The sequence below is a fragment of the Tilletiopsis washingtonensis genome, assembly GCF_003144115.1.
Source record: "Tilletiopsis washingtonensis strain MCA 4186 unplaced genomic scaffold FA09scaffold_12, whole genome shotgun sequence".
In the NCBI taxonomy this organism is placed as follows: domain Eukaryota; kingdom Fungi; phylum Basidiomycota; class Exobasidiomycetes; order Entylomatales; genus Tilletiopsis; species Tilletiopsis washingtonensis.
This window is the reverse complement of record NW_020312009.1, coordinates 110312-131076: the sequence shown is the minus strand read 5'-3', so window position 1 is coordinate 131076 and position 20765 is coordinate 110312. Positions and strand designations below refer to the sequence as shown.

At 67.2% G+C, this 20765-nt stretch overlaps 8 protein-coding genes across 8 annotated transcripts; 5 read left to right on the top strand and 3 right to left on the bottom strand.

Annotated features, from left to right (window-relative positions):
• Nucleotides 1-9: 9 nt before the first annotated feature.
• On the top strand, nt 10-2016 carry FA09DRAFT_330234 (hypothetical protein). The gene is made up of 5 exons (XM_025742521.1): nt 10-550; nt 743-1194; nt 1261-1526; nt 1614-1752; nt 1825-2016. The coding sequence occupies exons 1-5, from the start codon at nt 40-42 to the stop codon at nt 1984-1986; spliced, it is 1530 nt and encodes a 509-aa protein (XP_025597831.1). The 5' UTR covers nt 10-39; the 3' UTR covers nt 1987-2016.
• Nucleotides 1986-4560, bottom strand: FA09DRAFT_319168 (hypothetical protein). Its single transcript, XM_025740927.1, has 4 exons — nt 4416-4560; nt 3921-4337; nt 3012-3862; nt 1986-2949 (listed from the first exon to the last, which is right to left on the bottom strand). Exons 1-4 carry the CDS (start codon nt 4483-4485, stop codon nt 2122-2124), a joined length of 2166 nt encoding a protein of 721 aa, XP_025597830.1. The 5' UTR covers nt 4486-4560; the 3' UTR covers nt 1986-2121.
• A 577-nt stretch (nt 4561-5137) lies between these two features.
• Nucleotides 5138-5614, top strand: FA09DRAFT_339053 (hypothetical protein; the record flags this gene model as incomplete). The annotated part of the gene is made up of 2 exons (XM_025744172.1): nt 5138-5276; nt 5349-5614. The coding sequence occupies 2 exons, from the start codon at nt 5138-5140 to the stop codon at nt 5612-5614; spliced, it is 405 nt and encodes a 134-aa protein (XP_025597829.1).
• Nucleotides 5615-5870: 256 nt separating this feature from the next.
• On the top strand, nt 5871-8671 carry FA09DRAFT_360880 (hypothetical protein). Its single transcript, XM_025745288.1, has 8 exons — nt 5871-6042; nt 6131-6216; nt 6289-6411; nt 6477-6591; nt 6648-6860; nt 6918-7030; nt 7090-8376; nt 8449-8671. Exons 1-8 carry the CDS (start codon nt 6009-6011, stop codon nt 8464-8466), a joined length of 1989 nt encoding a protein of 662 aa, XP_025597828.1. The 5' UTR covers nt 5871-6008; the 3' UTR covers nt 8467-8671.
• A 1615-nt stretch (nt 8672-10286) lies between these two features.
• FA09DRAFT_298012 (Pkinase-domain-containing protein) lies at nt 10287-13277 on the top strand (the record flags this gene model as incomplete). Its single annotated transcript, XM_025740230.1, has 7 exons — nt 10287-11046; nt 11138-11235; nt 11303-12054; nt 12147-12526; nt 12688-12837; nt 12941-13125; nt 13197-13277. The coding sequence occupies 7 exons, from the start codon at nt 10287-10289 to the stop codon at nt 13275-13277; spliced, it is 2406 nt and encodes an 801-aa protein (XP_025597827.1).
• Nucleotides 13278-13994: 717 nt separating this feature from the next.
• On the bottom strand, nt 13995-14330 carry FA09DRAFT_325631 (hypothetical protein; the record flags this gene model as incomplete). Its single annotated transcript, XM_025741176.1, has 1 exon — nt 13995-14330. The coding sequence occupies one exon, from the start codon at nt 14328-14330 to the stop codon at nt 13995-13997; it is 336 nt and encodes a 111-aa protein (XP_025597826.1).
• A 1011-nt stretch (nt 14331-15341) lies between these two features.
• On the top strand, nt 15342-17025 carry FA09DRAFT_38675 (hypothetical protein). The gene is made up of 8 exons (XM_025745627.1): nt 15342-15511; nt 15570-15833; nt 15910-16089; nt 16178-16428; nt 16488-16542; nt 16644-16763; nt 16834-16844; nt 16906-17025. The coding sequence occupies exons 1-8, from the start codon at nt 15470-15472 to the stop codon at nt 16916-16918; spliced, it is 936 nt and encodes a 311-aa protein (XP_025597825.1). The 5' UTR covers nt 15342-15469; the 3' UTR covers nt 16919-17025.
• Nucleotides 16949-20756, bottom strand: FA09DRAFT_360877 (DNA mismatch repair protein MutL; the record flags this gene model as incomplete). The annotated part of the gene is made up of 10 exons (XM_025745287.1): nt 20478-20756; nt 20327-20413; nt 20058-20269; nt 19827-19996; nt 19215-19770; nt 17712-19159; nt 17477-17646; nt 17219-17406; nt 17128-17144; nt 16949-17069 (listed from the first exon to the last, which is right to left on the bottom strand). The coding sequence occupies exons 1-10, from the start codon at nt 20734-20736 to the stop codon at nt 16949-16951; spliced, it is 3228 nt and encodes a 1075-aa protein (XP_025597824.1). The 5' UTR covers nt 20737-20756.
• Between the last annotated feature and the right edge of the window lie 9 nt (nt 20757-20765).

The following is a 20765-nucleotide window of genomic DNA, read 5'->3' as shown; positions in this document are numbered from 1 at the left end:
CCTCCACCATCTCCCTGCTCCCCACTCGCCTGCCTCGGCATGCCCCGCTCGCGCCATCGCAAGCCCGAGCGTCCGCCGCCGTCGGCGCCCGGCGCGCCGCTGGCCGTGACGGGCAAGGCGCGCAATGCGCTCAAGAATGCCCTCTATGCGCATCCCTTGCCCCTCGACGCGCCGGCGCCCAGCAGCGGCGGCGCAACGCAGGCCAAGGCCGCAGCCGCACAGCAGCAGCAGCAAGGGTGGGCAGAGTGGCTGCGCTCTCTGGTTCCCTTTGCGCGCACGCAACAAGAGCAGCGTCTGCCCGTCGTCCTGGGCACCTGGGACCCCTTGACGCGCTGCGTCTGGCTGCAAATCACGCCCTCCGCCGCTGCGCCCGCCGCCGCGGGCCCCTCGTCGCGGCCCGCCAATGCCGCGGCACAGAGCGCGGCCGTGCGCCTGCTGTGGGAGCGCGGCTTCTTTGGCAAGGGCAGCCTGAGCCGCAGCGAGCCGACGTGGCGCGACCGCAAGGCCAATGCCATTCGCGTGCAGCGCGCGAGGGAGAGAGGCGGCAATGGTGAGTCTTGCTCGCGCCGCGTTGGGCTGTGATGGAGCGGGGAGAAGCTGTGCAGTGACAGGCAGCAGGACCAGAAGCTGTGCAGTGACAGGCAGCAGCACCGCCTCGGCGCAGTTGCGACTTACTCTGCACACCTCTCCGAGCCTACCTGAAGGCCGCCATTTTCTCGTCTGACGCGCCCACCTTTCGCAGTCTTCACGCCCGAAGAACTCACCGCCCAACGCCGCCGGGAGCGCAAGGCGGCCAAGATTGCACGCGCGCGCCTGGCCGTGCGCGCAGGCACGCAGCTGGCCGACGGCATCGTCGCGCTCGGCGGCGAGCTGACGGCCGAGGATGAAAAGGCGCTCGAGGAGATTGCCGAGCGGGAGCTGGTGCAGGAGGATGAGGCGGGAGCGGGAGCAACGACGGAGCAGACAGAGAGCGGATATGGCAAACACATCCCGGGCTTGATCTACTTGAGACCTCAGCGAGAGGCGCAAGCCACCGAGCAGGCGCCACGCGTCAGTGCGGCAGGCGAGGAGGGAGCATTGGAGGAGGAGGAGGAAGAGGTGCAGATTGAAGAGGTGGAAGTGCTGCAGCTCAGCAGCTTCGAGGTGCTCTTCCTCGCGGGCATGCTCGGCGTGCTGGAGGTGGATGATGAGCATGTGAGTTCTTGTGCTCGTCTCCGCGCGCGCTGCGAAGCATTCTCTCGCTAATTCGTCCTCCGACAGGGCAATCGACTGTCCCTCAGCACTCTCTACGCCCTCCTCCTCTCCTCCTCTCTGCCTCCTTCCCTCTCCTCTGCCCTCCTCGCTACTCCCTCTCCTTCCGAGCTGCAGGCATCTCAAGCGCAGTGGGCACGACCCGACAATCCCTTCCTGCTGCAATACGTCGCCTACCACCACTTCCGCTCGCTGGGATGGGTCGTCAAGTCCGGCTTGAAGTTCTGCATCGATTTCTTGCTGTACAAGAGAGGCCCGGTGTTCAGTCATGCCGAGTGCGTGGCTGCGCGCCTTTCGTTCTGAACTGTGCCAGCACGAGCTGACTTGTTGTCCCCCTTTCCCCCCTCCTTTCTGCTGCGCAGATTCGCAGTGCTTGTCATTCCGGAGTACGAGAATCCCGACGACAAGCTCTCGAGTCCTTTCCCGCCCGGTCCAAACGACGGCGAGAAAGACTGGGTGTGGTTCAGCACGATGAACCGCGTCAATACGCAGGTGCTCAAGGTGCGTTCTCTCCCTCTCTCTCTCCTGCTCGCGTCCCGGTGCCGACCTCACGCTGACTTGCGCGTCGGCCAGACACTTGTGCTATGCTACGTCAGCATCCCGCCGCTCGCGCGCATGCAGCTGCAGAGCTTGAGCTCGCCGGAAGCATTCGTGCAGGGCCTCAAGAGAGGGGACACGTACAGTGTGCGGGAAGTGACGATCCGAAGATGGACGCCGGCGCGTATGCGGGCATAGAACGTCAATGGGACATGAGTTGCGCAGACGACGAGAGGAGCGATACAGACAAGACCGCGAGACGAGAGGAGACATGGAGAGAGAGAGAGAGCGAGAAGGAGGTCAGGCAGCACGAGTCTGCGCGAAGTCCGGCTTTCAGAAGGAGAAGCTCTCCGAACGCACGCGCGTCGCATCGACGCCTGCCTTGCGCAGCGCCGCGCGAGCCACGCCCTCGAAGCGCGGCGGACCGCAGAGGAAGACGGCGTCTGCGAGGCGCAGGCGCTGGGCGTCGGCTGCGGGCAGCACGAAGGCGCCCTCTTCGCCAGCGGTGGCGGAGGGAGATGCGTCGAGCAGCGAGTCGGGCGACAGGCGAACGTCGACATGCGTGTGCAGGCAGAGGTTGATGGCACTGTCGGACGACGAGGAAGACAAAGCCGGAGTGGCTTCGGAGGCGCCGACGAGCATGTGCACCTGCACGTCGAGCTGTCCCGCTGCTTCGCCGGCCTGCGGCGGTCTAGGCGATGCCAGCGCGGTGTGAAGCAGCTGGAGCATCGTCTCTGCGTCAGCTGCGCGCGTGGCCAGCACGACGAGGACGTGGAACGTCTCGCCTTGAGCTCCGGAGCGAGCGCGGAGTTCGGGGAGATGTGCCAGCAGAGGAGTGATGCCGATGCCGGCGACGAAGTAAGCGAGCGTCTTCGCTTGCCTCTCTTCTTCTTGTGCTGCACTTCCAGCGGCAGGGAGCAACATCTCCCCCTCGATGCCCAGCAGAGGCAGCACAAGCGGAGCTCCCGCCGCCTGGCCCTCCACCATGCGCTTGCCCCGCGCGAAGAGGCCGGGCGTGACGCCGCCTCGAGGCGTGCGTCGAAGCGTCACGTCTAGCTCCGTCGTGCCTTCGACTTCCGAAGAAGGACGAGAGGCAGAGATGGTCCAGGAGCGTACGCCATCGTCGTTCAGATCCTTCTCGCCGCCGCGGGCGAAGGACATCTGCTCGCGAGAGGTGAGCAACGCGCGACGGTGCGGCCGAGAGCAGGGTGAAGAGAGCTCACATGCTGATACATCTTGACGCGCGTGTCGAGCGCCTCGTGCGCATCCACGATGAGGTGCTTGCCCGCGGCCCAAGCATCCGCATACTTCCTTTCAACTAGCCATGTGAACGTAGCGATCTGCTCCGAGGCGAAGGCGGCCTTGACGAGCGTGGCCTGCGGCGGCGCTGCTCCCTTGGTTGCCGCCTGCGCCAGCAGTGTCGAAGGTCGCTCCGAAACGAGATAGCGCACTGGTGGGTTGTACGGCGACCACCCTATCGAGGCGTCGAGTAGCATTTGATCATCTACCTCTACGCCCGCTTCTCGCGCACGAAGCTCGGCATGGCGCGCCTCGATCACGAGTGGGAGGCCTTCGATGACGTTCCATCCGGTGATCCAGAGGATCATGCAGCCTGCTACCCCCTTGATGACCGCACTCGAGGCTCCGCCCGCGAGCACCTCAGCGTCGCCCGTCAGATGCAAGATGCGCGTCGTCGAGTCGCCGCGGGATGTTCGCATGCCCCACTGTGGAATGCTGATGCCTGCCACGCCGTCATGCGAGACATTGCCGAAGGATTGCAGCATGCGATTGCCGCTCCAGTCCGGCAGCACGACGGCTGTACGCGCGCGCTTCTCGTCGAAGTACGAACGAAGGAAGCCGCGAGGTCCGCCGCGCAAGTTGCAGCCGAGGCGAGAGGGGTCAGCATGGTACCCGCCACTGCTGCCCGTGTGCTTGGTGTGCAGGAAGACGAGCTCCGCTTCTTGTACGACTGCCACGAGGTCGGAAGGCAGCGCAGAGCCGAGAGCCGGCTGTGGTTCGTTGATCGCCCGGCGCGGGCGAGCGTCACTCTTGACCAGCTGCCGAAGATTGATGTCTGTTGTGTGCGCGCGTCAGCGGAGCACGACGCAGGCGCGTCTCCTGCAGCAACTCACACTTGGGACAATTGCCCATCGTCGATGTATGGTCGATGGTGAACTCCACGACGTCCTCCTCCAGCTGTTTGACGTCCACCAGGCGACCCTCGAACTTGTTGCGTCTGCGATTGTGCAGCATGACGCCAACTGCCGCACAGAGCACCTCTTGCTTCCCCTCCGCTCTCGCCAGTGCTTGTCGCAGCGGCGTGTCCTGCGGCACGCGAGCGCGCACCACGACGCCGTGCTCTTCATCCTCGCCGGAATCGTCGGGCCGAGGCATCAGGAAGCCGGCGCTGCCGTCCAGCATGAGCAGCGAGCCCCAGGGCCGTCCTGCATCGTCGAGCGTGGTGAGAGGCAGGAAGGGCAGCTGCTCCAGGAACGGACGCATCGAGTTGGGCAGGCCGGGCTCCAGCGCCTCGTACTGGCCCCATACGGCTGTGCGCGCGGTGGAAAGAGCAGGTCAGTGCCCATGCTCAAGCCGACGAGCGGCAACACCCGGACCGGCAAACGCACCATCCTCGTAGCCACGCGCCTGCTGCGCCGCCAGCTCGCCGGCATGCCAGGCGCGGATCTGCTCGGGCATCACGGCTGCTTGCTGTCGCCGGCAGGACGCTGCTTGCTGAGCGATGTGCTTGCGGGCTGTTGTGGTGGTGGGACGACAGCACAGGCCACTGCTGCACGTCTGTCGAAGCCCAGAGCCGGCTCGGCTACCCCCAGACCGGCTAGCGGCGCGCACGGGGCACGGAGCACGGACGCGGCGCGGGGTCAAGTCCGGGCGTTCCCACGCTCCGGCCGTAGCCGCCGCCTGCCGCCAGGACGACGACGAGGACGACGACGAGCATGCATTCTTCAAGGAGAGGCGCAGACGCAGATTCTTATTGAGGGGAGGAGAGAGACGTGCTGATGAGGTGCACGGGCCGCGCGCGCGCTGCGGCTTGTCGCTCGAGACGGACAGGAGGCAGCCGGCGTTGTGCCGCCGCCGTGGTGCCCCACACCCGTCTCTTGGGTCAGCTATCAGCTGCCAGCGCTTGGCGGGAGAGGCTGCGAGAAAGATCCAACCTCATCAGCGGTGAGTGCCGCAGTTTGAAGTCCCCCGGAGCAGAGAGCGCGCCCACAGAGTTGCGTGCTCACCACCATCCTCTCACGTCCGCACGGCGCGTCGACTCGTCGACGCTCTACATCCTTCACCTCTCAGTCCTCACCTCTCAGTCCGACTCTGACCCAAGCAGCTGAGCATGTCCAACCCAGCTTCGCCCATCAAGCGCAAGCGCGAGAGCAGCAGTGGCAGCAGCAGCAAGTCGCCCAAGGTCGAGTCCAGCGACGGCAAAGGCGAGAGCAAGAACGGCGGCAAGAAGGCCCCGGCCAAACAGTGGAGTGAGTTGCCCACTAGCACCTCTCCGCAAGGAGCGAGAGGATGTTGAGCGGCCATCGTCTCCCATCACACAGCGGGAGAAGAACGTGTGATGCTGCTCGAGGAAGTCGTCAAGGCCGGCGCGGCACATGCCGACTGGGCGCGCGTAGGCGCCGAGTGCAGTGGCCGCACGGGCGTGCAGGCAAGTGGCCTCTGCCTCGCTGTGCAGCGCCATACTGACGCAGAAGAGCCCGCACTTCAGGCAAGGGACCAGTGGCGCCAGATTCTGCTGCCGAAGATCAAGCAGCAGGTGCTGCTGGGCCTGCCGGGCCGAGGCGGCAGCGCGGCGGACGCCAAGTGAGGCCAGCGTGCACGTGGCGCATGCAGAAGCGCAAGAGCGCAACTCATATGTTTCCACCATCGCTGCGCTCGACTCTGTGCATGTGTGTCGTTCTGGAGGATAGTGAGCCGGATGAGGCGAGGAGCCGGCGTCGTGGTGAGAGAGGAGCGAGCGAGGGGAGCGCAACGCGTCGCGTGAGCAGCAGCAGCAGGCGTGGCGCGCGCGCCGCCATGTCCGAGTGCCGAGCTCGATCCTCTCCTTGCCTCCCCTCCTCCACCTCTCCCCGTCCTCGCCGCTCCTGCCGCCGCAGCCCTCATGCGCCCGGCCTAGCCAGGCATCGCATCCGCAGCGCTCGCGCGCCTCGTCTCGCGCGTCACTGGCCGCACGCTGCGTCCAAGAGCGCATACAGGCAGCGATGGACGCGGCGTTTGGCGTGCGCAACCTGCGCGGTGAGTCCGGCCGGCAGAGGGTGCGCCGCAGGGCGTCGTTCGCACGTCTTCGCTTCGCAGAGGCTGACGGCGCGCGCTGCCGATGCAGCATTCAACCATGCGTTGAGCTGTCTGGGCCGCTTCAGCGAGTCGCTCAACCTGCAGTGCATGCGCGACGAGGACGAGTCGCTCAAGGTGCGTGCGCGAGCGCTGCACCTGGCGACACTCGGCAGCACACGCTGATGCGGCCTGGCCCTGCCCTTCCAGCTGCGCCTCTCTGCCATAAATTCGTCGCAGTCGGCCTTCTGCTCCTTCACCTTCGTCGACAGCTTCTTCGACAGCTTCACGGCGGCGACGGACAAGCGCGTCGAGTGCCTCATCCACATCAAGGTGCGTCCCTGAGCTCGGTCGGCCGCTTTACTCGCGCAGCTGATCGCCCACCGTGCCGGCCTCAGTCCTTCCAGGCGATGCTGCGCAGCAGCACCAACAAGGGCCTCGAGCGCTGCGAGATCAGCGTCATTGACAATGACCGCGAGAGCCGCGTCGCTGTGCGCATGCACTGCAGCCGAGGTGCGTTGAGCAGTCGCTCCGCCCGCCTCGCCTGCCACTGAAGCCAGCCGGCACAGGCGTGACCAAGACGCACAAACTCACTTTTGAGGCACAAGCTGGTCTGTGGCCCAACGCCGCTGCATCGGCCGTCAACCACCTGCAGATCGGCGCACGCGTCGTCTCTGAGCTGCTCGAGCACTTCTCCAACAAGAACGGCGGAGAAGTGACGTTCTGGTGCGCGCCCACGTTCCTCGTGGTGCGCTCCAAGAGCGAGGACGTGCTCGAGAAGAGTGAGTGCGCAGCTGCGTCTGGGCGGCACACGATCGGCGCTGACGTGCCGCCCGCAGATCATCACATTCGACGCTCGATCCAGACCAACGTCAAGGTCGATCTCGACGCCTTTGAAATCTTCAAGGTGACGCGCGAGGCGTGCGTCACCTTTCCGCTCAAGGAGTTCAAGGTGCGTGGCCCCTTCGTGTGCCCGCTCGACCTGCCGTTGACACGCCTTTCTCTCTGCAGGCAGCGATCTCCGCCAGTGAGCACCTCGGTGTGCCTCTCGAGCTCTTCTTCTCGCAGGGCGAGGATCCGCTGCACATCCACTGCTTGCGCGACGACCTACAGGCGGAGTGGGTGATCGCCACGACTGAGGGCGAGCGTCCGCCCGAGGCAGGTGCCATGGGTCCGCCTGCCGCGCCGGCCGCCGCAGGTTCAGCAGCACCTGGCAACTCGGTGCCTTCCGCCGCGGCACGAGCTGCGTCGCAGCGCCCGGTGCCTCCGCAACAGCAGGCAGACAGCGTGTCGGGCAGCAACGTCAATGGCGCCGCTGCGCCCAGCGCATCCATCAGTCGCTCCATGCCCGGCGCATCTGCTGCTCGGCCCTCTTCGCCAGCACGTCGACAACCGATGGAGTCGACGCCTCTGCCACACGCTCGGCCCGCGCAGGAGCTGCCGCTCTTTCGCGGCACACAGGGCTCGCACGACGGCGACGAGCAGCGCTCGGACGACGAGATGGCAGCGACGGCGGCGACAGATGGTGAAGAGGCAGAGGAGGATGAGTGGGCTGCCGTCGAGGCGCTCGAGCAAAGCATCTCGCGCGGCGAGGTCGAGATCCACGGCTCGCAAGTGGTGCTCAGTGCGTCTCAACGCCCGCCGACTCAGCCGGCCGGCGCTCGCGCGGCGCCTCTGCCGAGTACTGCTCCGGTGACGCAGGCTCGCGCGGCGTCGATCGAGCCACGACCTACCACGCAGGCACGCGCAGCTTCGCCGCCCAGTCGTCCGCTCTACGTCTCCAGCGGCGTCTCGCAAGCGCCGGCACGGCGCAAGGCGCCCTCGCAGCAGCAGCAGCAGCAGCAGCAGCAGCAGCAGCAGCAGCAGCTTGCACGTCTCGCCGAGGAGAGCGTGTCGCAGTCCTCGTCGTCGCTCGGCATTGAAGTGTCGCAAGTCGACTTTGCAGAGCATGCGCGCCGACGCTCCAGCATCCGCCGCGACAATGAGCGCGCCGAGAATCGCTCCGTCGAGCCTCCCGAGCATGGCGATGCTGCTAAGGCAACTGTTGCGCCGCCACAGCGAGCCGAGGCAGCGCAGGAGCAGCGTGCTCGGCAAAAGGTGTCGCTAGCCTGGCGTTCCTCGCAAGCCGCAGCGGGCGCACTGAGTCAAGCGCTCGTCGAGGAGCAGCCGCCGCCGGCGTCGTGGCGCGATGCTCTCCAGGCGGCGGGGCCGCTGGATGATGAGAGCGACGAAGAGGGGGAGGAGCTGCCGGCCAGTGACGAGGAAGAGGAGGCGCGGATGGGAGGAGCTGCCAAACGAGTGAGTTGCCCCCCTTGCCTATGCATGCCGTCTCTGCTCGTGAGGAGAGCTGACGTCTAGACTCGCGAGCAGTTCAAGCCTCTCTTCTGAACGCAACCGGGGCACTTGTCAACTCGGCTCGGCTCTCGTCTTCCCATCTCGCTCGTTGACCTCTTGGCACGCAAAGCTCCCCGTACATGCTTCAGTCCTCCCTCACGTCACTCGCCCTGCATCTGTCCCCCATCGCCGGCGCCCCGGGCGCGCCTCGCATCCCATCATCCCCTGCCCTGCGTTCTAATGCCATCAGTCACCTCGCACCCGTCACACTTGTGTCGTAGCCACGACGGAGGGAGCCTCTGTCGTGCGAGTGACTGCGCGGCACGTCTTCGTGTATCACGTGATACAGAGCGGAGACATGATTGAGAGAGGGGTGCTTGGAGGGAGCATAGGCGACGTCAGTGCCTTGCACGTCAATCTCAAGCTGTCTCTACGACGACCTGACCAGTCGAGCCGCGGGCGTTTGACTAAGCCACTTCACGCTGCATCAATTGGGCGCAGAACGGCCAGCCCGGGATATCGACGCCAAAAGCTGCCTGTCAACATGGCGGTGTGTCGTCGCTGGACGCTATTCGCTATGCTGGACCCCTCCGGGCGAGGGCGCGTCTGGCAGCGCCGCGTCGCGCGGCGCGGCTGCTCAGCGCCAAGAAGCCTGGCGCCAGATGTCCCGGCCTCTGCTCTCTGCTGGCAGCGTCGCACCCGCCGCGCTCCGCTGCGTCATGGCCGCTTGGTGGCAGCTCCTCTCAGCGCCCAGCATTGCCCACGCCAGCGGCAGCTGTGCATCGCCTGAGATGCTGGCGAGCACGTCGCGAGGCGCGGCACCCGACGGCGCTGCGCAGCGCCCAGCGCAGCGGACGGCGGCGAGCGAGCGAGGGCGCAGCGCTGCCGCCTTCCTGACGCTGCTGATGCTTGAGCGCTCAGGCTGCTGCTGCTGCTGTGCGGCGCGCAGGAGCCTCCTCTCTGCTTGTCTCGCTGCAGCGCACGTCGCGCCCCTGCGCTGCCTGGCGCGGCAGCTGCTGCTGGCTCTTGTGCTGGTGAGGTGCCCCTCTCGCGGCGCGGTGCCGCGCGTTAAGGCGCTTGCCGCGCGCCGCGCGCTCTGCGGCTCCGTCTCGTCGCCCGCCCGCCACGCCGCGCCTCCTCTCCGTCGCCGTGTGCTGCCGCGCCGCGCCTCGCATGGCCGCTCTTCGGCAGCGCGCCGAGCCCGACCCTGTCCTCGGCTTGCCTCTGTCTCACCTCCGCTCGCTCCCTCGGCCTCCTCTGCACGTGCCTCACCCCTCTCTCTCACCTCACCCTCTCACCCGCTCCACCTCGTCCACCACCTCGCATCTCTCCGCAGCGCGCCGCCCTCGCCGCCCTCGTCCGCGAGCTGCCGCTGCTGCTGCTGCTGCTGCTGCCGCCCACGCGCGCGCTCGCCTCCCTCTTCAAACCCCGCCCCCCGCTGCGCTCGAGGCGCCGCTCCGGGCCCTCGGCGCCCCTCTTGCGCACGCGTCGCACTCTCGCACCTCCCGTCGAGCGCAGCCCAGAGAGCTGCGGCAGCCAGACGCTCCTGCGCGCCTCTCTCTCTCGCTCGCCGTCGCACGCTCCGTCGCACTCGGCCGCGCGTCTGCTGCGCGTGTTGTGAGCCCGGCCTCTGCGTGCGCCTGCTGCATCTCGCCGCCGCGCCTGTCCAGCGACGGCGCTCGACTCCTCTTCTCTGCGTCCCCTGGCCTGGCCTGTCCCTCCTCTTCTCGGCCAGCATGACGCACCAATCACCGCGGCGGTCGATCATCCGGCATCCGCACGACTTTGCCGGTGCGCCGCAGATCCTCTCGCCGAGCGAGGGCGTCGGCAGCGGCAGCAGCGCCGGCGCTGCGACCGAGAGCAGCCGTGACTTCATGGCCAATGCCTTTGCCACGCTCGACGACAACTCGGCCGCCGGCTCCGTCGCGGGCGGCCTGGGCAACTACGACCGTGCCGGCGGCTCCGGCGAGCTGGACCTGATCCCGCAGCGCAGCGCTCCGCCGCCGCCCGGCAGCTCGCCGGGCTCGCGCTACGGCGGCGCCGCGGCTGCCTCGTCGGCCGGCGCCAGTGCCTCGGCGTTCGTGCGGCCCGGCACGTCGAGCTCCTCGTCGTCGCCGTACGCGCCCAAGCCGCAGCGCTCTTCGTACATCGCTGGCTCCTATCGCCCCGGCGGGCCGTCGGGCCTCACGAGTGCAGGTGCGGCACCCACACGTCCCGGTCTGCCGAGCACCAACACCGGGCTGCCCTCGAGCTACTCGAGCTCCTCTGGCAGCGCGGGCGGTCCTCCGCGGCCCGTGCGCTCAAACACAAACGACGGCAACATGTACAGCTTTGCCGCGCCGGCCGGCTCGTCGAGCGGCTTTGCACCGCCGTCCGGTGCGCGCGCGCACGCCAGTGTCTCGGGTCCCGCTCCGTCGCCGCACCTCACTGCCAGCTCGCCGCTCGGCAGCTCGTCGCCCAACTTTGACGCGGCAGGCGCCGGCTCGCCGAATCTCGAGGGCGACGCCTACGGCAGCGGCGGCTCGCAGAGCCACTTTGTCCAGGGCTCCCGCTCGCGCGATGGCGGCGCGGGCGGACCCGGCGGACGCAACACGTTCAAGTCGGCGTTTGGCGGCTTCCTGAACTCGATGAGTGGTGAGTCGAGCCCCCGGCGCGGGCCACGAGGCTTGAGTCGATGCGCGTGCGCGCAGCCTGAGCGCTGAGCATCGTGCCCGCGCCTCTACAGATGTCTTCTCGCAGCAGAAGAAGATCGAGATCTCCACGCCCTACGACCCCGTGCACTTGACGCACGTGGGCTTCAACTCGGACACGGGAGAGTTCACGGTGCGTGTCGCTTTCTGCACGCTCCAGCGCGTGGAATGCGTGTGCTGACCGCGCGCGTGACTTGCAGGGTCTGCCGAAGGAGTGGCAGCAGCTGCTGCAGGACTCGGGCATCTCAAAGCAGGACCAGGAGGCGAATCCGCAGGCCGTGATGGACATCGTGGCCTTCTATCAAGACGCCACGCAGAACGCCGCCGACGAGGATGCAGTGTGGAAGAAGTTCGGCATGGCCAAGGGCCCCGCCTCGCCCCTGCTCGGCGCGGGCGGAGCACAGGAGAGACGGCCGTCGGATGCAGGCGCAGGCGTGCCGCCGCCGCCGCCGAGCAAGACGGTGTATGAGAAGCCGCGCGCGGCGCCGCCGCCACCAGGCCCCGCCGTGGGCCTGCAGGCCAAGAAGTCTCTGCGACGACCCACGTCCGCCGAGCTGCGCGCCGGCGGCGCACCGCAGCCTGCGGCGGGTGCCGGCGGCGATCTCAAGCCCGCACGACCGGCGCCCGCACCTGCGTCGGCGCCCTCCAAGCCCGTGCCGCTGCCCAAGCCTGCGGCCGGCGCCAGTTCTGCGCCCACGAGCAGTCGTTCCTCGCCGGCGCAGCGCGCGCCCGACCTGCCCGCCGCGCCGCCGAAGGCGCCCTCGCCCGCCGCGGGTGCGGTAGCGGCAGGCGCCGTGGCCAAGTCGCAGAAGGGCCCCGGCGCCACGCCGCGCCGGCGAGAGACGAAGAAGGCGGGCATGAACGACGCGGACGTCATTGCGCGCCTGCAGGCCATCTGCACCGATGCCGACCCGACGAAGCTGTACCGCAGCCTCGTCAAGATCGGGCAGGGGTGAGTGTGGCGCGTGCCGCCGCCGCTGCCGCTGCTGGAGCTGCGGCCTCGACGTGTGCACACAGCTGCTGACACCCGTCCCCCGCTCACAGCGCGTCTGGCGGCGTGTACACGGCGTACCAGGTCGGCTCGAACCACTCCGTGGCGATCAAGCAGATGAACCTCGAGCAGCAGCCCAAGAAGGACCTCATCATCAACGAGATTCTCGTCATGAAGGAGTCGCGCCACCGCAACATTGTCAACTACATCGACTCGTTCCTCTTCAAGGGCGACCTGTGGGTCGTGATGGAGTACATGGAGGGCGGCAGCCTCACCGACGTGGTGACGTGCAACATCATGACCGAGGGCCAGATTGCGGCGGTGAGCCGCGAGGTGCTCGAGGGCCTCAAGCATCTCCATGCCAATGGCGTCATTCACCGCGACATCAAGAGTGACAACATCCTGCTGAGCATGAACGGCGACATCAAGCTGAGTGAGTGCCGTGCTGCGATGAATGTGCGGGGCTGCGCCCTGCGCACGCCAAGGCGTCCCTGCGCCCACCAGGCGTCCCTTCGCATGCTCTGTGCCCGCTGCGCATTGCGCACGCTCTGCCACGCATCTTGCTGACGCGTGTCTCGTCTCCTCTCCTCACAGCCGACTTTGGCTTCTGTGCGCAGATCGGCGAGTCGCAGGCCAAGCGCACGACGATGGTCGGCACGCCCTACTGGATGGCGCCCGAGGTGGTGACGCGCAAGGAGTACGGGCCCAAGGTCGACATCTGGTCGCTGGGCATCATGTGCATTGGTGAGTCCTTCCCGTTGCAGCGCAGTGGACCGGGGGCGAGCACGGCATGAGGTCGCGTTTGCCTCTTGGGCGCCGTCCCTGATGCCTCGCCGCTGCCTCGCAGAAATGGTCGAGGGCGAGCCGCCGTATCTCAACGAGAACCCGCTGCGTGCCCTCTACCTCATTGCCACGAACGGCACGCCCAAGATCAACAACCCCGAGAATCTCTCGGCCACGTTTCGCGACTTTCTCAAGACGTGTCTCGACGTCGATGCCGAGCGGCGGCCCGATGCCACCAGCATCCTTGGCGTGAGTTGCGGCCGCAGTGGGCTGTGTGCCTCGCGTCGTGGCGGCATGTGCTGAACGCCGAATCTTTGCAGCACTCCTTCCTCAAGTACTGCGACTCGCTGCGCACCCTCTCGCCGCTCATCAAGGCGGCGCGCGAGCAGAACAAGAAGTGAAGCGCACGACGGCATCGAGCCTTCAAGCGGCTGCCTGCTGGCAGGCACGGCTGCTGGCTCTCCTCCGCGTGCATCATCTCTCGTTCCAGGTCGCTCACGGCCGCCGCTCCCTGCCACCGTGGCCCTGCGCCCTGCGCACTGCCTCTCTTCCTCTCTCTCTCTTCACCATCTCTCCATCGTCATCCATCACACCTACACCCACCTCACCCTCCCGGCGCGCATGTCGAGGCTCCTCTCTCTCGCCGCCCCTCTTTCCCTCTCCACACATAGTGCGATGCCCCCCCCCCCCCCCCTTTCCCCTCCCTTTCACGCGCTTTCCCTCCGCAATCTTATTTCCCGCTGATCCCTTCACACTCCTCTTGCCAGCCCAGCCTCACAACCTGTCTCCTGCAGCAGCGCAGGGCGCGAAAGAGCGTGGAATTAGGTGTGGCTAGTGGAGTGGGCCGTGGCCGATGGCGATGCGAGCCGGCAGATGAGAAGACGGTGGTGTGGCCCCAGCCTTGCGCGATGCCGAGGCCGCCCTCTTGGAGGCCGTCGTGTCGGCGTGGGAGAAGAGGCGAGGAGCCGTGGTGCTACAGGTGAGGCGATGGGTCTAGTTGATGGCAGTGTGGAGATGTGAGATGCAAGACGCCGCCTTGAGAGCCGGACCAGCGGCGCTGCGTGCGACGCCGTCTTGAGCGCGGGCGGCGCTGGCAGCAGAGGCGCACCAGCTCGCCCTCACGGAAGCGGATGCGGCCATCCGTCGTCGGGGTCGTAGTTCTCCGGAGCATTCTGCGCCGCCTCTTTCGCCGCTGCGATGCGCGCTTCACGGCTCGCATCGGCGCTGTCGCGGCGAGCGGCGTTGGCCACTGAGTCCACGTCGGCGCGCACGAGAGGCACGGGCCGATCGGGCAGGCGCGCTCGCCGGTGCGCCTCGCCGCGAGCAGGCACGGCATGGGCAGCGACGCCGAACGGCTGGGCTCGACGGCCGAGGACGGCTTGTGCATCCGCGCCGCCGGCAGCGACGAGACAGAGGAGAGACGCCATGGCGAGGAGCAAGAGGAGACGGAGCATCGTGGTGATGCGAGAGGCGGCGGTGGTGGGCTGGTATGCGAAAGAATGGCTGCGTCACGACGACGACGACGACGACGACGAAGGGTGGGCTTTGGAGGGAGCACGGGCGCAGGCTGGATCGGAGGTACGAAGGTGCTCGACGCTCAGCGACGAGGGAGAGCGAGTCGCCGTCTTATACGGCTGACAGCCGTCTCCTCTGGCTGGCTAGCCCGGCGCACGAGGCAGCAAGCAGTGCCAAACCATCATGACGCTGCAATCCTTTGGCCCAAGGAGCGAAGGACTGAACGCCGGCCGCTCGCGCCTCATCGCAGCACTCGGGCGAGGCTCTCTGTTCCAGAGCCGCGAACGCGGGGCGTCCCCTGATCCGATGGCGCAGGACAGTGCCCAAAGATGCGGGGTGCCTTCGATGGCCTGGGCGGCTGCCAGCCGATCTTCCAGCCGCCGGCTGGCAGCAGCATCAGCACGCCGCAGAGTGCTCGTAGAGTGCGGCGCCTTGCTGCACTGCCGGCGGCGGTGCACAGCAGGCGTGCCGAGCGGCCTCTCCCTGCATGGCGTGCCGGGCACCGTGAAGGCTGTGTGAGCGCGCGCCGCCGGTCGATGCGAGACAGGAGCAAGACGGAGGGCTAGAAGGCCGTACACTTTGTGCCTGGCGGCCGCACCGTCGCTCTGACTCCTGCGGGTGTTTGCAGAGGGGCGCAGCGAAGAGAGCAAAAGATCGATCGCTGTTCTCGAGGACTGCCGGGCGCAGCGGCAAGCGGAGAGCCGCCAGCCATCTACGCGCGCGCGAGCTCTTGACGACCAAGCGCCCGCGATGAGGCAGCACCCGTGAGCTGCAGCACTGCGCCCAGAGGTGTGACTTCTTCTCGGCGTCTCATCATGCATCCTGCCAGGTGTCAGCGCCAGTGCTGAGCCGTGCCCTGCGGGCTGAGAGAGCGAGGCTGAGCGGCGCTGCGGCCACGTGCGTCGCCTCCCCCCGCACTCGCCGGAGCGCCGGCCGCGGCTGCGCTGCCGAGCCGGAGCGGTGCTCGCTGAGGCCGTGCGCCGCTCTGCTCCGGCTCGAGCACGCGCCGGTCTTGGCGGCCCGATCGCTCCTTCTCTCCGCACCCCATCCACCCTTCCGCGATCTGGCACAGCAAGCAATGTCTCTCAAGCACGGCATCAAGACCGTCGGCGTCGTCGGCGTGCGTGCAGCCGTGCACTCTCTGCGCCTGCGCCTGCGCTCACGCTCCGCCTCCACAGATGGGCCAGATGGGCATGGGCATCGGCTACGTCTCGGCGCTCAAGGCGCAGATCCCGCGTGTCATCATGTGCGATGCGTCGCCGGCACAGGTGACCAAGGGCGTGAGCTTCTTTGAGGGCCTCCTCGCAAAGGACGTCAAGAAGGGCAAGATCTCGCAGGAGCAGGCCGACGCCGCCCGCGCGCGCCTCACGGCCGTGGGCAGCATCGAGGAGCTGGCGGCGTGCCAGCAGGAGGGCGCGGGCAGCATCGACATGGTCATTGAGGTGCGTTGTCTCTCGATGTGTATCCTTCGCTGCAGTGGACCGGCAGCGCAACTGACTGCGCAACGTGCCTGCACAGGCGGCCACAGAGTCGCTGCCCATCAAGCTCAAGATCTTCGGCTCGCTGGCGACGCAGCTCCCGCTCGACACCATCCTCGCCACCAACACCAGCAGCATCTCCGTCTCCAAGATTGCCGCTGCGGCCGTGTCGGAGCGTGCCGAGAAGGGCAGTCGGGAGGCATGGGAGGGCCCGAAGCGCGTGAGTCGGCACTGCGCCTTCGCCGCCAGTGCGGCCGTGCCTCTGCAGCATCCTGGCATGCCTCTACTGACGCAGATGCTTCGCAAAGGCACTCGGCCTGCATTTCTTCAACCCCGTCCCCGTCATGTCGCTCGTCGAGCTCATCCCCGCGCTGCAGACGTCGGAGAGCGTGACGGCGCGAGCTCGTGCCTTTGCCGAGGCATGCGGCAAGACCGTCACCACCTCGCAAGACGTGCCCGGCTTCGTCAGCAACCGCCTGCTCATGCCATTCATCAACGAGGCCGTCATGTGCCTGGAGCAGGGCATCGCGTCCAAGGAGGACATCGACACGACACTCAAGTGAGTTGGCGCAGCGCAGCGCAGGCGTGCCGTGACGCGTCCTCACAAACCGCGTGCAGGCTCGGCATGAACCACCCCATGGGCCCGCTGGTGCTGGCAGACTTCATCGGCCTGGTGCGTTACGGCTCGAGCCGGCCTGCGCGGCCCAAAGCCAGCGATGCAGCCCGCTCTGCTGCCTCTGCTCACTCCGAGGCGCACCCGTCCGCGCCAAACAGGACACCTGCCTCGCCATCATGGAGACGCTCTACCGCGAGACGGCCGACTCCAAGTACCGGCCTGCCGTGCTGCTGGGCCGCATGGTCGATGCCGGCTGGTACGGCAAGAAGAGCGGCAAGGTGCGTCGCCGTATGTCTTGTGCTGTCAATCCTGCTCACCTCGAGCTTCTTTCGCTCGCAACTCCCACAGGGCTTCTACGAGTGAGTTGCAGCGCCGCAGCAACGCTCGACGCACTGCTGACCACCTCTCTCGCCCCGCCAGCTACACAGCATAGATGCAATGGGTATGCTTGCTCAACGAGGCGCTAGCTGAGGCTGCCAAGCACGCTCCAGTCGACGGGCCGCTGCGCAAAGCGCTGCGCGCCGGTGCTGTCGCGCGCTGCAGTCTTGACGGTGCGCAGATCGGCGAGGTGCCGGAGCGTCGGACTGCAGAGAGAGAGCGTTAGCGTGTGCACTTGCCAGGCCAAGCCTCTGGACCTCTCACCGGCCATGCGGGCAGTTCTGCGGGACGCAAGCAGAAGGTCAGCAGTGGTCGCAGAGCAGGGCGCGCGTTCTCGTCAGGGGCGACGACGCACCCAAGGCTGGTCGAGCGTGCTAAAGTGCAGCAGAATCTTGCTCATCTGCCGCGCCGACAGCGCCGTGCCGACCATGACGGAGCGCCGACAGGCGCGCGAGGCGTGCATGGCGCGCACCTTGGAGCAGCGGATCTCGCCCGCCACGGCGGGGGCCACGTCGCGCAGCAGATGCAGTAGCTCCTCGAGGTCTGACGCGAGAGAGACAGAGATCAGCTCAAGCAGCGTCGGGAGCCCCCCTGCGGAGTCGAGGACACGCACCTCGCACGCCAAAGACGATCTTGGCGCTGACGGGCTGCGAGAGCAGCTTGACACGCGAGCCGGGCGGTGACTCGTCGTCGACGACGATGTCAAAGCCGTTTGCGCGCAGCGTCTCGACGTGCTCTGCCGCAACGAGCTCGTCGGAAGGCGACAGTTCGAGCGTGCGTGGACTGGGCACGGCGCAGCAACAAGCGTCAGCCACGAGGCGCGGGGTCACAGTGCGGGAGAGCCTCACCTGATGAGCTGCTGCGAGCGGATCTTAGTCTCGCGCTGCAGCATCTCGAAGTTGTACTTCTCGTCCGCGGCGTGCTGGTCGACGATGAAGAGGTCGTCCATCTGGCCGGCCAGGTCTCCGTCGGTCGTGTCGGCGTCTGTCATGGCCGGCCGCCGGCGCGCAATGATGAAGCCGAGGTTGAACTGGCCGGCGACCGTCATGCTGGTGAAGTCGCGCTTGCTGATGACGCGGCTCAGCTCCCTCTCGACTTGTCCGGCATCCTGTGCTGCAATGCCGGCGCCCGTGATGCGCTTGGCCGCATCGCGCTCGCTCGCTGCGTCTCTGGCCCGGACGTTTGCCAGACGCCTCGCCTTGCTCTGTACGCGCGCTCGCAGCACGTCGAGATCGAACGGAAGCGGCGTCTCGTCTTCGGCCGATGCCGCATCGACGTTCGGCATCTCATCCCGCCACGCGCGTGCTGCTGTCGGCACAGCAGGCTGTTCGGCAGCTTCCTCCAGCGCTGCCAGGTGTCGACCACGCTCCGCCGCATCCTCGTCCTCGTCTACATCGACAGCAAGAATCTCCTCTGTCACTTGCTGCTGCTCGCTCGCTGCATTTGGCGCCGCCGCCGCCTCGGCATGCTCTTCGTCGTCCTCGCTGCTGGGCGGCATGCTCTCGCGATACTCGAGCTCCGCCTCGGTGGCCTCGGCATGCAATGCTCCGACTTGAGTGCCGGGCCTGGCGAAGCCACGCAGCGAGTCCGCCAGCTGCGAGCGCAGCGCGGCAGACGAGACGGACGGCGCCGTCAGCCGCACTTGCGTAATCGGTGACTTTGCTCTGCCTGCAGCAAGGTTATCTCGTCGGGATGGAGCGTCATCGGCTCGAACTGTCCGCCGGACTGGCGACCACGAGGCCCTAGTCGTGTCCAGCACTGGCTCATTCGGCGGGGAGCTGGCGCGTCGCGGCTCGGATGCCATCACGACGTCCGGCTGGCTCGAGCCTGGCGACGGAGGAGCTTGTGCTTCGTCGTCTCCCTGCTCGGAGGTGGGCTGCTCCAGCGCAGCGACTGCACAGTGTGGGGCGGCAACGCTGCCGCCCTCGGGCCGCACGGGTCGGACTACCGATCGCCAGAGCGCAGACGCAGTGGGCAAGTCGCTGCTCGGGTCGCTTGCGGACTCGTTGGACGCAGCAGAGTCCGCTCTGGCTCGACTCGCACCGAGCGTCGGAGATGGTGGAGCCGGACTTGCAGGCGCTGGCGTTTCGGCTTGAGCCTCGCCGGCCTCCTCCATCTCAGCATCCGACGCAGCTGCCGCCGAAGCGTCTTCTTGCGGACGCACGAGGGCCGCGTACGACTTGGTCGTGGCCGCGAATGCCAGCTTTGACTGGGCTGCTGCTCTGCTGGGAGCCCCGAGGGCGCCCGCAATGGCAAACGTCCCGCGCGACGGCGAGAAGAGAGCCTCGAGCTGGATCTGGAGGGCAGTCAGCCGATTTGTCCGGACCGCCGGGTGCTATCGCACGACCCACCTTCAGCTGTTCAACGATGGCCGCCTCGTCGTGCACCAGCATCGTCCGCTTATCGGGGCTTACGTTCACGTCGTAGCGATTGCCGTCGATGTGAAAGTCCGCCACGACCATGGGCTGCTGGCCGGTGAATGTGCGGTAGACTTCAGCAAATGCCCGCGTCAGGCGCGTGTTGTCCCATGGCCGCCCGTTGAGGTAGAGAAAGAGCTTGTCGGTCGAGGAGCGGCCACAGCCGTGTTCGGGCCGCGAGATCAGTCCGCTGACGCGGAACGACTCGCCTGGCTCGCTGTCGCTCTCCTCCGCCGCATCGTCGGCCGGCACAGCGTCGCGCTCATCGTCGCTGTCTGTGCCTGCATCACTCGATGCTGCGTTTAGACGGCGACGCTTGGGCGGCCGAGGCTGAGTCTGTGCGACGCGAGCCCGCGCCCGCGGCAGCTCGAGGGTGAGCTCGAACGGATCGAGCGTGTTCGCTACGCGAGGCCCGAACAGAGCCGTGGCGTTGGCGCCAAGATACTTCGGACCCGAGGCAGAGACGACCGAGAGCGAAGCTGCTTTGCGTCTGCAAGCCAGGTCAGGTCAGAGGCGTATGAACACCCCACTGGTCATGCCACTCACCCGCCTTTCGGCGTGTTGCTTGCGCTCCACCTGACGCCCTTGCTGATCAAGGCATACGCCTGCAACAGCGCCTGCGCCTTGCCATACTCGCGCTTCAAATTCTTCTCGAATTCGCGTCGGCGGACTGGCAGCGAGTGGAAGAGCCCCTCGACGACGACAGTCGTGCCGCGCTGCCCGAGCCGTCAGCGCTCTGGCGCAAGCCTGACCTGGCACTGCCTAGCGCTAGCTCACCTGCCGCGCTGCCTTGCCGTCGCTGCTTGACACCTGCCCGTCTGGACCCAGTTCCAGCACAGTGCCCATCGGCGCGTCCTCTTTCGTGGCAGTGATGATCTGCACCTTGCCGAGAGCGCAGAGACTGGAGAGTGCCTCGCCGCGGAAGCCAAATGTGCGCACGCCAGCGAGGTCGTCGAAGGACGACAGCTTGCTCGTGTGGTGCTTGAGTGCTGCGAGGGGCTGAGCTCAGCATCTGGGCTGCCATGCCACGCGCGGCCGCAGCTCACCGACTCCGGCATAGTTCTCCGGCGCGATGCCGCTGCCGTTGTCGACGACCTCGATGGCCTCTGCGCCGTAGTCCCTGAACCGCACCTCTGCCGACGCAGCGCCGTCAGTCTGCCGGACAGCACAGACGCAGGCGACAATGCGTCGACTCACCGATGTTCGAGGCGCCCGCATCCAGCGCGTTCTCCACCAGCTCCTTGACCGCGCCCTGCAGGTCCAGCACGACCTGTCCGCTGGTGATGCGGTGCACATCGCTGCGCGGGATGGCCTGGATGGCGCCCGGCGCGGCGGCGGGACGAGACGAGGGCCCAGCCTCAGCCGAGGGGTAGTCGAGACTGCGGCCAGGCTGGTGACTGGGCCGTGCTGCAGCCACGCGCGCCGAGGCTGTAGGTGTGAAGGGCGCAAAGGGCATGGCCGACCGGGATGTGGGAGCGGGAGCGG